The sequence below is a fragment of the Pseudonaja textilis genome, chromosome 2 (assembly GCF_049901715.1).
Source record: "Pseudonaja textilis isolate UNSWEBS1 chromosome 2, rPseTex1.2, whole genome shotgun sequence".
In the NCBI taxonomy this organism is placed as follows: domain Eukaryota; kingdom Metazoa; phylum Chordata; class Lepidosauria; order Squamata; family Elapidae; genus Pseudonaja; species Pseudonaja textilis.
Window position 1 is genome coordinate 162,363,980 of NC_141991.1, and position 14,638 is coordinate 162,378,617.

General features: G+C 38.1%; 1 protein-coding gene across 2 annotated transcripts in view; it reads right to left on the minus strand.

Annotated features, from left to right (window-relative positions):
* LOC113449584 (ephrin type-B receptor 5) overlaps positions 1–14,638 on the minus strand; it is a 174,000-nt gene that overhangs the window by 18,956 nt on the left and 140,406 nt on the right. For both annotated transcript variants that reach the window (XM_087926285.1, XM_026720664.2), the window contains exons 7-9: positions 4,067–4,191; positions 3,055–3,217; positions 2,080–2,194 (exon numbers count right to left, since the gene is read on the minus strand). In XM_087926285.1, coding sequence (XP_087782411.1) covers positions 2,080–2,194; positions 3,055–3,217; positions 4,067–4,191 — 403 coding nt within the window. The remainder of the gene's footprint in view (positions 1–2,079; positions 2,195–3,054; positions 3,218–4,066; positions 4,192–14,638) is intronic.

The window sequence follows — 14,638 nt, forward strand, 5'->3', positions numbered from 1 at the left end:
TTCTTAGATGCATCAGGTCCAAAGGAGCTATGAAAAAGGGGCAGGTAAAAGCAGTCAAAATTATGTTGGATGTTGGAAAAATAATCATATTACATGAAGATGGAAGATCATGGATATCCAATCATTCTATATCTGCTCATAAGTTATGCATAGGTCATATTAAGTATAACATCTTTCAGTATAAAAGAGTCAGAAGGAATGTAGAATGTAGAAAATTAATCATGGTGAGGATAGAGTAGAAAGAGAAAAGATGGATCTCTTTTTTATGATAGCTAAATCTGAACTTCAACTCACTTTTTCAGCCTTAGCAGAAAGTTGCACTAAACGACCATTTGATCATCCAGTGCTGTGACCATAAAATATGCCATTGATTTAGGGGAGCATTGTTGGAAATTGTAATACTGGAAATAATAAGTCACATATTTCTTTATTTAATGCTCTTTGAATTTTTATTGAAAAGCAGTTTTTAATAAAATCCTAAAACAGTTTTTAATAAGGATGGAGGAAGTAGGGAGGAACAATAAATAAAAGTATGTAGTACAAACTTAACATTGGCCAGTCTGACCTGGCAGAGCTCTTATGATATTCTTAAATACTGAATGGACACTTACACAGTGACACTGTATAGTGACAATGACACTGGCAATTCTATTAGGAATTTATATGATAACCAGATGTAAGATAGGCTCAATTTTTACTATATGCAAGAAACACATATCCATTTATAAAGACAATCTATGTCCATGTTCCAAGTAAGATGCTATAAAGGGGAGCCCATGACTATTCATTCGGTGACAAGAGTTCATGATATATCTCTAAAAGTTGCTTTTTGAACAAGATTTTCAATGTATTGGGCAGAGTACCAAGTCAGGATATGAAATGGAGTTGATTGGAACTCCTGTGTACTTTAATAGCCTTTAGATTAGATGAATAATTATATCTAGCTTTGAGATTTGGCGGTTAAACAAAAAATAGTAACAAATTTCAATTGAAGTCGGAATTGGAACTAAAGATCAAAAACTCTACTTTAAAATAGCTTGTTTATTTGCTATTTTCAAGAAGTTTTAAACTGATCTATAACAGAGATGGGGATTTGTATTTATTTATTTGGCCTAGGGGGAAATTCTTGGGGGAATCTTTGGGGGAAACTTGCTAATAGTGGGTAGGCCTGAAACGGGAAGTGATTGGGGAACCCATTATTTTTCTGATACTCTGTTTATTCTCTTTCTGATAACTTTTTCTGTCTCACCAAAGGTGAGATAACTCTTACCAGAAGTTTAAACTGATTACTTGCAAGGGCTGTTGTCTGCCTCTGAATTATAATGCAGATGTTTCTTCTTCAGGCTTGGAGTCACATGACTGGTGATATCATGATGTCACAAAGTGTGTGGAGTTGGACAAACATACATTATCAACATGTGCGTCTGCGGGTTACAGTAGCAATGAGTTTTGCACAGGCTTATCCATTTATTCTTTTATCCCCAACATAGAAAAATGTAGCTCATTTGGAGGGAAGGGTAGAGTGTTCTAGATGCTTTAAACCTCAGCAAAGCTTAATAAATCATTTCCATTATTTCACATTCTCCTTCCCCCCCAAAAAAACATTAAACAAAGGTTTAAAGGTTTGTGCCATGAGTATTGTGGAACTGCAAATGGGTTGCCAAAAGCAGCCTACAGATTATCTACCCCTTGTTTACAGTTTTCCAAACCTATTAGTAGAAAGAGTATGTCTACAATTGAGGGCATACTGATCAAAGGTTCTCTTCTATACCTGTAATCCTAACTCCATCACATTTCTCCAGTTGTCTCAAGATCTGAATATGAGGTCAAAAGAGAACGGTATGCCCGTCTTCCCCACAAATACTATATCTGGTTTCCAGCTATCATTCTTGTATAATATGTAAGTTGCAGATGTAATATGAGGAAAAAAAATAGCAGACTGTCTCTCCCAGTAGAAGTCTAGGACATAATAGAGTTCCTGTTTGAAAGCAGCTTTTCAAAATCATGCAAAACCTTACCTGGGAGTAGTTTTGTGTTGAATCAACAATATCTTTACGAGGGTGAAAGCAGAGTACCCACCTTTTAAAGACAATGGCCAGGATGGCAATGGCAGCAATTACCATGAAGGCCAATCCACCCAATGCTGAGCCTACAATAAGTGGCAATCGATCCTGCACCATCTCAGAGCGCTCACCTGTCAAAGAAGGAAGGCAGTCTGTTAGCTTCTTATATATAGTCTTTATTGTTATGAAACCCTCTAATACAGTCTCAACACTTGAACACACTCTTCCAGAATGTTGTTAAGAGCTCTGCAACTTCAGCCACCAACATTCAGAAAGGCCCTCTTTCCCCTGCCTGTAGCATCCGAGTCTGTAGAACATACAAGGGTCATAGTTATGCTGACCCCATCCGGTCCCCTTTCCATGTTAAGTTTTTCTCTAAGCAACACATAGATGTGGGTCTGTCGATTTAACTCCAAACCTTCATGCATGTTTACTTTATCATCTAGCAAAATATAAGAAACCTTTCAAATCTCTCAGCCCTTCTTTCAATCTCTAACACACATACAGCTGTATTATGCCACTTTATTTCATTCATTTTTAAAATAAAATAAAAATCAGGCCTTTTGATTGTCAATTTTGCAAAAGCTCTTCCTTTCTTTCTTCAAAAATACTTCTACACAGCTCCTGCAATTGATTTTATCTCTTGGGCTAAATACATATGCAATTCACATGGTCACAGTTGACCAAATAGTTCATCTGCAAAAGTCACATTGAAATCATGAAGCTTGTTCAGGATAATTCCTTATTACATTTTGTCTGAAATGCCTAAGTGTCTTCGCATACGGAGATGATGCAATACTTGAAAATACATAAGCAGATGGGGACTCAAGGTGTACGCTAGCCTGTTAGGTATGTGAAGGCTATAAAAAGTTTATGAGGCACGAGCAAGAGAGCAATAAAAAGAGAAAATTGTTTATGTAAGTACTGTGTGAGCGTGAAAGAGAAGTATTGATAAACCTAGATTTGGAAATTCAGAAGATGTGTCACTTACCTCCTACAAGAGTCTGGAAATACATCTTTCCACTATATGGCCCATAACCCACTGCTGTCCGGGCTCGTACTTGAAAAGCATATATCTTCCCTGGGCTTAGACTGGAGATGGTGGCCATATTAGTCTCGCTGGTTAAGGTGAATGAAGTGTCCTCATCTTCTGACTAAGAATCAATACAGGTTGATCAACTTCTTTAACCTTAGCAATGCTCTATTCTCAGATGAATCCACATTTTTGTTATTTAGTCAAGTTTCTTTCTGCCCAGACTCCTGAACTAATCATTCAGATTACCTACTTCTGCCTTTATTCTTGAGGATGGCTAGCTAAAGGAACAATAAAAATGTTTTGCATAAGGGAAAGAGGAAAAAATGTTCCAAGGATGGCTTGCCTGACTTGCCTGGCAATGTTAAACTGTTTCACAACACATGGCTTCCAATAAACTCTAAGGCTCTTTCTTGTTATAACTATTTTCCACCCCATCCTGGTAACATGAAAACCCTGAAATGGAAATGTGGTGAGTAATAATAACAACGCAGCTCTTTTCCATCACACTAGTGGCCCATTCAGGAAATGAAATTTTTTGGTCTAGAAGCTGCAGAATTTTATCCTTCCCATGTGGGTCCTTTCTGCTTTGTTTATTTCTGGAATGATACAAGATGAGATCCTGTGGTAGTGGCAGCTTCCCAACTGTTTTAGTAATATAAAAGGGTAGCATGTTCACCTCCTAAACAGGAGAAGAAAAATTAGGGGAAGTCTATTACAGAATCTTAAATTGATTTTAAAGCCTCATGTCTATTCCAAAAGAACCTGACAACTATAGATTTCTATCACTGCTGATTACTTAGTAGATGAGATACAACTTTTCTGAGCCAGTCCTAGTTTCTTGATAAGGCACCACAACAGTTGTACTTATTAAAATTTACTGTGTAAACTTGCTGTAGATGGCAAAAACAGAACTGAAACCAAATCTAAAATGCGAATTTTTAACTCTGGTCTTTTTTCACCAGTTTACCTTGTCAAAATAGCGCAGTTGATAGTCCAAGATGATTCCATTTGGCTGATCAGGCTGTGGCCAGGACAAAGTGATACTGCTTGGGGTGCGACTCACCTGATGCATCATAGGGACAGCAGAAGGGACTGCAGTAAAAAAAGAAGAAAAAATTGGAAATGCTTTGCAGTTAGGGGTACTATGAAGAATTCCAGCTTGCCAAAGCTATTGTCACCTTGGCAAAGCTATTGCTACAAGGTAGGATGAACTGCATTTCTAAGGTCTGGATCCTGCCTGGAAGACTTTAGTGGAACTCAAGATTGCACTTGGCGTGCCAGAGGGCAAGGCTGGCTGTGCCTGCTTCTTCATTGTGAACAATGACAGGCAAGGCAAAGAAGCAAAGAACATAATTATTCGGCAAAGCACAAATATCCCTGCCCTCTTTGATTTAAAGCCTTCAGAGAATTTGTGCCTTCTTTCTGAAACCTCAAGTTGGCAGTCCTACTTCAAAACTGCCAAGCACGTAAGACTGTAAGTGTATTTGCTTGGGTACAAACCTGTAGACAACTTTGACATTAGTAAACTCTGCAAAAAGTGTGCAATTAATCCATGGGGTGTATGCCCTGCTGAAAGAGCTCTGATACATCTTTAATCAATAGATTCTAATCAGTAGGCCAAAGCGATTCAAACTGAAGGGGGCCTTGACAGTCATGGTCTACTGTTACAAGTGGCAACTAAAGGCATTTGAGAGATGGACCTCTCCTGTTAACTTCCATGAGGAAGATCTGTTGAATTGATTGTGGTTGTCATACTGCAGTTTTAATATGTACGTACTTAAGTCAATAGTGTAACTCTTTCTGGATACTCCTAAAATATCCCAGATTGTTTTAAGAAGCTGGGCTGACCCTTTGCAGAATTGCTACTCATACATTTCAGGAGGCCCGGAAATATTGTGGGACTGTGGGAACTTCCACACATGAGGCTTAGAGTGCTTTTCACAGGCTATTTATGTGAATGTCAGATCCTTCTCAAAGTGGAATATTTAAACCAGAAAGCAAGCCATTTGTAATTCAAATGCACACTTTGGCCAATGGAAGGTTTACATTCACATTAAAACCAATTCATGAAGGGGAAAAAAATCCCTCTAAAGCCTCTTGCATGAATATATCTATTGTTAATTTGAAGAGGCTTTGAAGGATTTAGCTGTCTTGTATCTGTTCTTTCTTGTTCGTCCTTTACTGTACATTTTTAATATTTGGGTTTTATTTTTATTTACTTTACAATATTTTACGCCACCCAATTATAAAAAATGCAGGTGATGAGAGGTGGAAGAGCATATCTGCCAGGCAAAATTCCTGAGCTTAAGAATCCCAGGTGCAAACTGTGTTCTCGGTTTATAATTTATTGTTTCATTAAATGCAACCTCTTAATATGGCATGTATTGCAAGCAATATTAAATTATCTATCACCTTTATATCCTACCCTTTCTCCAAGGAGCTCAGCTTGATGTAAGTCTGTCTCCTCCGCCCTCCCCACCATTTATTCAAAATACTGTTCAGACCTTCAAGAGTCTTCCAAGAAAATTCTCAGTCACCAATCTTTTATCCATCTTACTCAGTGTGAAATATAACCCATGCAATTTAAAGTGGCTATCTTCCAGTCATCCCATGTGTTATTTCTTCCTGAGAATCTTCCACTTTTCCCTAATTTATATTTCTGTCTAACTGACTCTAGTTCTCCTTCTGATATTCACGGCTGTATTCCTCTGGGAGAGCTCATGTTAAATGTTCCTGGCAGTCGGACCAGGAAGAAAATCATGCCAGGTTTGTGCTGGTTTCAAAGAAACTAGAAGTTAATCTGAAGGCTCTGGTAGTGTGAGGGTTTAATTTTCAGATCAGGTGAATGTAAAAGGTGGGATTGTGCATTCTTCTCTGTAGAATCTATCCTATGCTGAAATAATGAATGGCATAGCACTAAAATGGCCAGAGACATTCTTTTTCTCATTCCCTGAAAGTCATAATCCCTGTCTAATCCAGCCATATTCTCTCTGCAATCAAAATACATTTTGTTCACTGGCTGAAAGGTCACTGAAAACTAAGAACTTAGGTTTGTTTGTTATCTACCTCTTGTAAAATATTAGAAAAAGAGGATTTGTTTTCAGCAAAAAGATAGAGATATTTCTCAGTTTCTTTCTGAGTAAAAAATAGTTCAATGATCACATACCCCTAGAACAGGGGAAAGCTAACAATATTGGACTATTGTTATCTTACAGAAAGCATAGTCTTAACATTCAAAGTATAGCTTTTTTGTTAAAGAAAGCCCATCCCATGCATTTTTATTTTATTTTTCAAGAAATCCTTTTCCTAATGAATTATCTGAATAGACGTTTCTGAACATTTCACCTCAATCCTCATAAAAGAGCCTATATTTCATAATATAGTCCTAATTAATTTGCCAACCAAGTTTATTGGAGATTTTGTTCTAAAAATTCATGAATGTAACATTCCTAAACAGTAAACTTCCCTGCTCCCCCCAGGTTATGTTAAATTCCAAGAAACGGAGGATTCCATGGCTTACCACCACTTGGAAGAAGTAATATGAGAAGGCCAAATACAGAACCACTGCAGAAAAAGAAATTACAGCCTTCCAGTGTTTGGGGGGGAAATCTTACATACAATTCTGTAGCCTGAGATCAATAAAGTTATTGCATGATTAAGATTAAAATTAGTTTAACTAGCAAACTTGGAACAATGTAAAACCTGTGAACACCTGGTCCAACTGGTCCAATTAAATCAGACAAGGCAGCAAAATCAACAAAGGTGTTTGTTTTTTCCTCAGTGCTAACAAACATAAAAGGAGTGAGTCTAAGTTTTTCATTTTTTTTTCAGATGAACAAGGTGAATTTATTCAGAAGAAAGGAAATCAAAGAGGCTTTAACCAGCTTATGCAAGCATGAACCAGTTTCAAATGATATAAATCAAGTTTTTAAAAAAACAAAAGAATGTTGAAATGTTTCATGTGCTTCTTGTTTTTTATTCTTCATCTTGACAAGAATGCTTTCATCAACTACTATTATTTTTATAAAATGTATGCCATTTTTCAAATGAATGAAGATATATATAAACATGTTCCTGATCCAAGGAGTTTATTATTTGTGATATACTGGATTAATTCATTTTAATATACACTGCTCAAAAAAATAAAGGGAACACAAAAATAAAACATCCTAGATCTGAATGAATGAAATATTCTTATTAAATATTTTGTTCATTACATAGTTGAATGTGCTGACAACAAAATCACACAAAAATTATCAATGGAAATCAAATTTAGCAACCCATGGAGGTCTGATTTTGAGTTACACTCAAAATTAAAATGGAAAAAAACACTACAGGCTGATCCAACTTTGATGTAATGTCCTTAAAACAAGTCAAAATGAGGCTCAGTAATGTGTGTGGCCTCCATGTGCCTGTATGACCTCCCTACACCGCCTGGGCATGCTCCTGATGAGGTGGCAGATGGTCCCCTGAGGGATCTCCTCCTACACCTGGACTAAAGCATCCCCCAACTCCTGGACAGTCTGTGGTGCGACCTGGCATTGGTGGATGGAGTGAGACATGATGTCCCAGATGTGCTCAATTGGATTCAGGTCTGGGGAACGGGCGGGCCAGTCCATAGCATCAATGCCTTCGTCTTGCAGGAACTGCTGACACACTCCAGCCACATGAGGTCTAGCATTGTCGTGCATTAGGAGGAACCCAGGGCCAACTGCACCAGCATATGGTCTCACAAGGGGTCTGAGGATCTCATCTCGGTACTTAATGGCAGTCAGGCTACCTCTGGCAAGCACATGGAGGGCTGTGCGGCCCCCTAAAGAAATGCCACCCCACACCATTACTGACCCACTACCAAACCGGTCATGCTGGAGGATGTTGCAGGCAGCAGAACGTTCTCCACGGCATCTCCAGACCCTGTCACATCTGTCACATGTGCACAGTGTGAACCTGCTTTCATCTGTGAAGAGCACAGGGCGCCAGTGGTGAATTTGCCAATCTTGGTGTTCTCTGGCAAATGCCAAACGTCCTGCGCGGTGTTGGGCTGTAAGCACAACCCCCACCTGTGGACATCGGGCCCTCATACCACCCTCATGGAATCTGTTTCTGACCGTTTGAGCAGCCACATGCACATTTATGGCCCGCTGGAGGTCATTTTGCAAGGTTCTGGCAGTGTTTCTCCTGTTCCTCCTTGCACAAAGGTGGAGGTAGTGGTCTTGTTGCCCTCCTATGGCCTCCTCCACGTCTCCTGATATACTGGCCTGTCTCCTGGTAGCACCTCCATGCTCTGGACACTACGCTGACAGACACAGCAAACCTTCTTGCCACAGCTCGCATTGATGTGCCATCCTGGATGAGCTGCACTAACTAAGCCACTTGTGTGGGTTGTATACTCCGTCTCATACTACCACTAGAGTGAAAGCACCGCCAGCATTCAAAAGTGACCAAACCATCAGCCAGAAAGCATAGGAACTGAGAAGTGGTCTGTGGTCACCACTTGCAGAACCACTCCTTTTGGGGGGATGTCTTGCTAACTGCCTTTGCTTGTCTATTCCATTTGCACGACAGCATGTGAAATTGATTGTCAATCAGTGTTGCTACCTAAGTGGACAGTTTGATTTCACAGAAGTGTGATTGACTTGGAGTTACATTGTGTTGTTTAAGCGTTCCCTTTATTTTTTTGAGCAGTGTACTTGGAGCTTGGTGTGAAAACGATCAAGATATTTTCTTTCCTGTCTGTATATTTTTCTGAATTTGTTCTTATAAACAAATGAGCAGATATAAATAGTTTGTTTTAAAACTGGTAATTACTTTGCAGTTCTGGTCTGTAAAGAAGTGGTTTATATAGCTTACATAATACAATATATGGTATAAGATGAAGGCTTACAGTGAAACAGATAGTGAAATAAATAAATGCAAACCATACTTAAATTTTAAAATGTAAGTAGAGTGGAATGGAGTAAGCCTACCTAAAATTTCCACTGATTATATATGGTGTCACATCTGTATGAATGTTTTGGATGGATGCTTATGTGTAAAAGAAATTAAAAAGCTCTGTAGTCTAATAATTATTAATGCTTATGCACATTATAAATGCAGATATACTAGAAAATGTCATTTTAATACTCTTTCAGAAACAGCTTTGTTTCTATAAAAAAAAACCCATCACATTATTTAAAGATCCCTATCTGGCTCTCAACAATGGAGGCGATGATTCACCCGAACAACTTGGATATTAATAAGATGTTAAAGTACAAAGATTTATTGGATATACAAGTAAATTTGAAATTATGGCAAGACCTTCAGGAACAAGGGTTACGAATTGACCGGTGGGCATATCTCCAAGTCCAGAATAGATATAGACAGGACATGAAAGATTTCTGAATCTATAATAAACCACAGCAATTAGATAAAATTCTATTAGGCCCAGATTAAAAAAATATAAAAAAATTTTATAACTATTTATTAAAGATAGAATTAGAGGAAGAAATGGTTAAAGGTAATATGATAGCTTGGAGTAGGAATATAGGCCATAGCATTACTTTATCAGAATGGGAGAAGATCTGAAACAATAAAATTACAAAATCGGCATCATATAAAGAAAATGCTTACAAAATATTCTATAAATAGCACCTACCCCCTTCGAGATTAGCAAAGATGTTTCCCAACATGAGTCCTAAATGCTGGAAGTGTAAAAAGAAAGAAGGAACATTCTACCACATGTGGTGGTCATGTACAGAGTCTCAAAGATATTGGCTGAGAATAAAAAAATGGATGGAGGAAATTACAACTGAGCAGATTGAACTTAAACCAGAATTCTTCCTATTAGGGATTCTCAACAGGCAATTCCCCCAAAGAGTTAAATATATAATACTACATATAATGACGGCAGCTAGATTGGCCTTCACACAATGCTGGAAAAAACCTTATACTCCACCAGAGGAAATGATTATTCAGAAAATATCAAACTGTGCAGAAACGGATAAACTAATTTTAGCACTAAAAAATGAAGAACTCCCAGAGTACTATATGAGTTGGAACTGTTGGTATGAGTGGATAGACTGAAGATAGACCAATAATAATAATAATAATAATAATAATAATAATAATAATAATAATAATAATAATAATAATAATAATAATAAAAAATTCTAAATGAGGAGGAGTGACAATAGTAGTAATTAGATATTCGCACTAAATATTAATTGCAAATATGGCACAAAATAATGAGATAAATAAGAAACCACAAACTGTTGATGATGTAATCATTTTCCCTTTTTTCTTTGTTGTTTTTCTTTCCTTTCCCAATCTCTCTGTGTGTTGTTTGTATATTTTAACTGTAAAATTTAATAAGTTTATTGTAAAAAAAACCCATCACATTCAAATTCTTTTTTTTATGAAGTTCAGATTTCTACCTTCTCATTTCTATATAAAATATATCCTTAATTCTTTTACATGTGGTATCTGACAGGAATGGTATATAACTTTAAAATTAAAAAAAAGTCCCGATTCCATATCAAAACACAATAAATACCATCTTATTTGCTATAAATGTATAGCAGATCAATATCTCTTTCTGTCCCCTCTTTGTTAGGTCATTTTTATGGGAAGTTCTCAACCTACAACAACAATGAGTTCAACATTTCTGTTGCTAAGTGAGACATTTGTTAAGTGAGTTTTGCCCTATTTTATGTCCTTTCTTGCCACAGTTGTTTGGTCAGTAACACGGTGGTTAAGTGAATACGGCTTCCGCAGTGACTTTGCTTGTCAGAAGGACTTAGAAGGTGAACACATGACCCAGGGACAAAGCAACCATCATAAATATGAATCAGTTGCCAAGGGGGTGAATTTTGGCCACCTGAGCATGGGGATGCTGCAATGGTCATAAGTGTGGAAAAACACACTTTTTTCAGTGCCATTGTACCTTCAAACGGTCACTAAACGAACCATTGTAAATCAAGGACTATCTCTACTTAACGAAATGAAATGCACCTTTTGTAGCATTTCTGTATGTCTGTATAGATACACGTACAGAAAGCGGCTGGTATGCAAACGGCCACAGTTATGGGTCTATATGAGGTGAGGAAAACAGCAGAGGACTGAAGAGGGAGGACAAATAAATCCAAAGGGAGAGAAGTAGGAGTAAGTCTTCACTACAAAGGGCACATTTTGAAGCTGAATTTCCTCATCTTTTGTCAAAGGACCATTGCTCAATGGTAGAGCACATGCTTTGAGCCTAGCATTTTCTGGCACAGCTCAGAGAAGCCCTTCTCTGACACCCTGAGCAGCCAAAATCCATCCAAGCAAAGGATACTAATTTGGGTGGGCGAGGAAACTGATCTCTTCAAAGAATGTTCTCTCCCTACATTTGGAAGTTTATTTTATTATGACCAAAGGCTACGTTGTCTTCTTACATTACTTGTTCAGCAGACACACACTGCTGATGTAGCCTTGCTTAATGTTCACCCCACATTTAAAACAACAGGAGCACCGGTTTCAGCAAACGGTGCAAGTATCAGTTCCGCAATTAAGTTTGGAATTTCTTCATACTTTACTGAATGCAACTTGAGTGCAGCACACAGAAAAGAGTCTGCAGTGAAAGAACAATGGAGTGAAATAAGGTAGGACTACACATGCCTAAAACTCTACTCATCTCAGTTCTTAAAACAAAACAAAAAAGGAGGCTCCATACAGTACAGGACAGCTAATGCTAGTAACTTTAATAATAGATATCATGACAAGGATCTTTCTAGCAAGGATGATTTTATCCCTACCTAATTTTTGTAAGTACTTTTAACCTTTGTAAAGGTGTGTGGGGGGAGGGCGTGAGGGCTCAGCATTTAAAAACAATGAGCTTATCAGCTGGAGAGCTGAAAGCCTGTAGTTTGAGACCTGAGCTACATGCAACCGAGTGAGTGCCCGTTACTTGCCTGAGCTCCTGCCCACTACCAGTTTGAAAGCATGCAAATGCGAGTAGATTAATAGGTACCACTTTGGTGGGGAGGTATTAGTGGTGGGAAGGTGTGCATTTAGCATATAGCCATGCTGGACACATGATCATGGAAATTGTCTTCGGACAACGCTGCCTGCTATCCTATCTTACCCAGGGGTGTCAAACTCCCATCGTCATGGCAGTGTCACATCATGTATCAGGACATTTCCCCCCGCTTCGCTAAACCAGGTGTGGAAAGCATGTGATGTATCTGGCCTACAGGCCAGGAGTTTGACAGCCTTGTCTTATCCTATCCTAACCAATCCTATCCTATCACAAAATGAACATATTTAGGTAGTCAAATTGCATCCATGCACCCACATCTGAGAGAAACTAGTTTGTGGATCTGCAATCAAGCAGACTTTGCTTAAGCCTCCACAACAATTTTATTATCAGTTTTAGAATCTGAGGATCAGCGCAGCACAACTCTAGCATTAATTTTGTAAATGCCATTATCTCTTGAATACTAAGCACGATCACTTATCCTCACTACTCTAACTTTTATACTTTCCTGGTAAGTTCTATATGCATTGGTATGCAAACTCTGTGCCTAAAAATACTTTGATAATTAGCTGCCATAAACCATCTCTGAAGATCCGCAGGTCCTCAGTGTGAGCCGGGTTTTTTGATAAAAGGATCAGTGACTGCCTGCCTTCATTTTGCTGTTTATCACATTAGGGATCATAAACTTTAATAAGTGACTCTTGTACTGCAGTCAAGAAAACCAGATGGTAGTTAACTACTCAAAAGAAATGCAATTGAATAATGGCTAAGAATTACTAATGATTAGTTTTACTTACTTCCTCAATTATTTGATTACTCAGGTCATAGCAGGAGATATATTCTCTTTCTCAGGCCCTCCCACCCACCCCCCACCCCCCAAAAAAGAGCCTATCGTGAGTTTATTTTTATCTGATTTTTTTTCACTGTGAACCCAGCATATCATATGGTGGCTGCTTTTGCTCTCTCCTACAACACGTAGCAGCCCTCACAAGGTCATCAGTTTATACATTTACTTCTCCATGTCCCTGCCTGTCAATAGCAGAGGATTTTTCAAGGTTGCAGCAAAAGTAAAAATCCTATATATCATGAAGGAGACTTGATCGAAAGGTTGCCATTTTCAGAAAAATAGAAGATGGATGGATGGATGGATGGATGGATGGATGGATGGATGGACGGATGGATAGATAGACAGATAGACAGACAAACAGATAAAGGAAGGAAGGAAGGAAGGAAGGAAGGAAGGAAGGAAGGAAGGAAGGAAGGAAGGAAGGAAGGAAGGAAGGAAGGAAGGAAAGATCTGCTCTGAGAACACTTTAGAATGTGACTCAGCATAGTTTTGTTCCAGCATTTATAAATATTCAAAATGCCTCTCTTCATGCAAATGTCCCCTTCAAAAAAAATATTATCGGTGAAGTTGCATTATTATCACTGAGATTAAGGAACCATTTAAGGGATGAATTACAATGACCTGTCTAGATCCAGGCCAATTAGTCTGCCTGAGGAAGAAAAGAAGTTGTGATTATGTTGCTGAGTAGTATATAGAATACCTATTTCCAAAAGCCATATTCAGAAACATTATACCAAAACCTAGAACAAATTGAAAGAATAACTTACACATTTAATAATTTCATTCTAACTATCATATTCCTCATTCCCTACTGAAATGTATAATTCATGGGATATGTTAAACACAGCCCTTTAATCAACAATAAGGTATGACTCAAGGTAGTTAAATCTGCAGTATAGATTCCTGAAAATATAAAGGGACATTGTTTACATTATGCCAAACACAAAAAGCCAACATAACAAGGAATAAATCATGATTTTCAGCGTAACCGAATGGAATATGAATGCATGAGGAAAATAATAATGCACATAAACAACACCACTGTGCCTCTTATGCAGCTCCCATGGTTGCTCGTTCAGACATTAAACTTTATCTGTTCTAAACATTAACTTAGTTCCTCTGCTTACACTTCAGCAGGACTATCACTGTCAATAGCTCCATTGTCTACCAGCTTTAGTGCCTTCAGAGGAATTTCAGAGAAGTTTGAATGAAGACAAATGATATACTATCTACACGGTTAAGCAGATGGGCCATCATAAGTAGCAAACTTCTGAACACAAGGAATGAGAGCACTTCTGACTAAGCCAGCTCTGCCCTACAAAAAGACAAACAATCAAACAATCCCAGGACTTAAGTTCAAAGAAGGGTATGTATTTACAACAGAAGGAAGCGGGTAATCCTATTGGTGGGGTACATAAATATTTGCATTCAGGAATCAATCTATTTATTTCAAGATTTGGCAACATTACAACCCCATCCTTGCTGTTTTTAGCAAGGATGCTAAAAAAAAGCCATGGGAAGCCCTTCTGACCCTGCCTGATGAAAACCAACAAGTCAGCGTTTTGCCACTTCAAGGCAGGAACCTCATGAAAATGATAGTGTAAACCCTAAAACATGCCCACCCCAGGATTATAAAGATAAAACAAAGAACCGGATCCCCACATACTGTACATTCTTTCTTGTAGGCATGGAAATCCAAC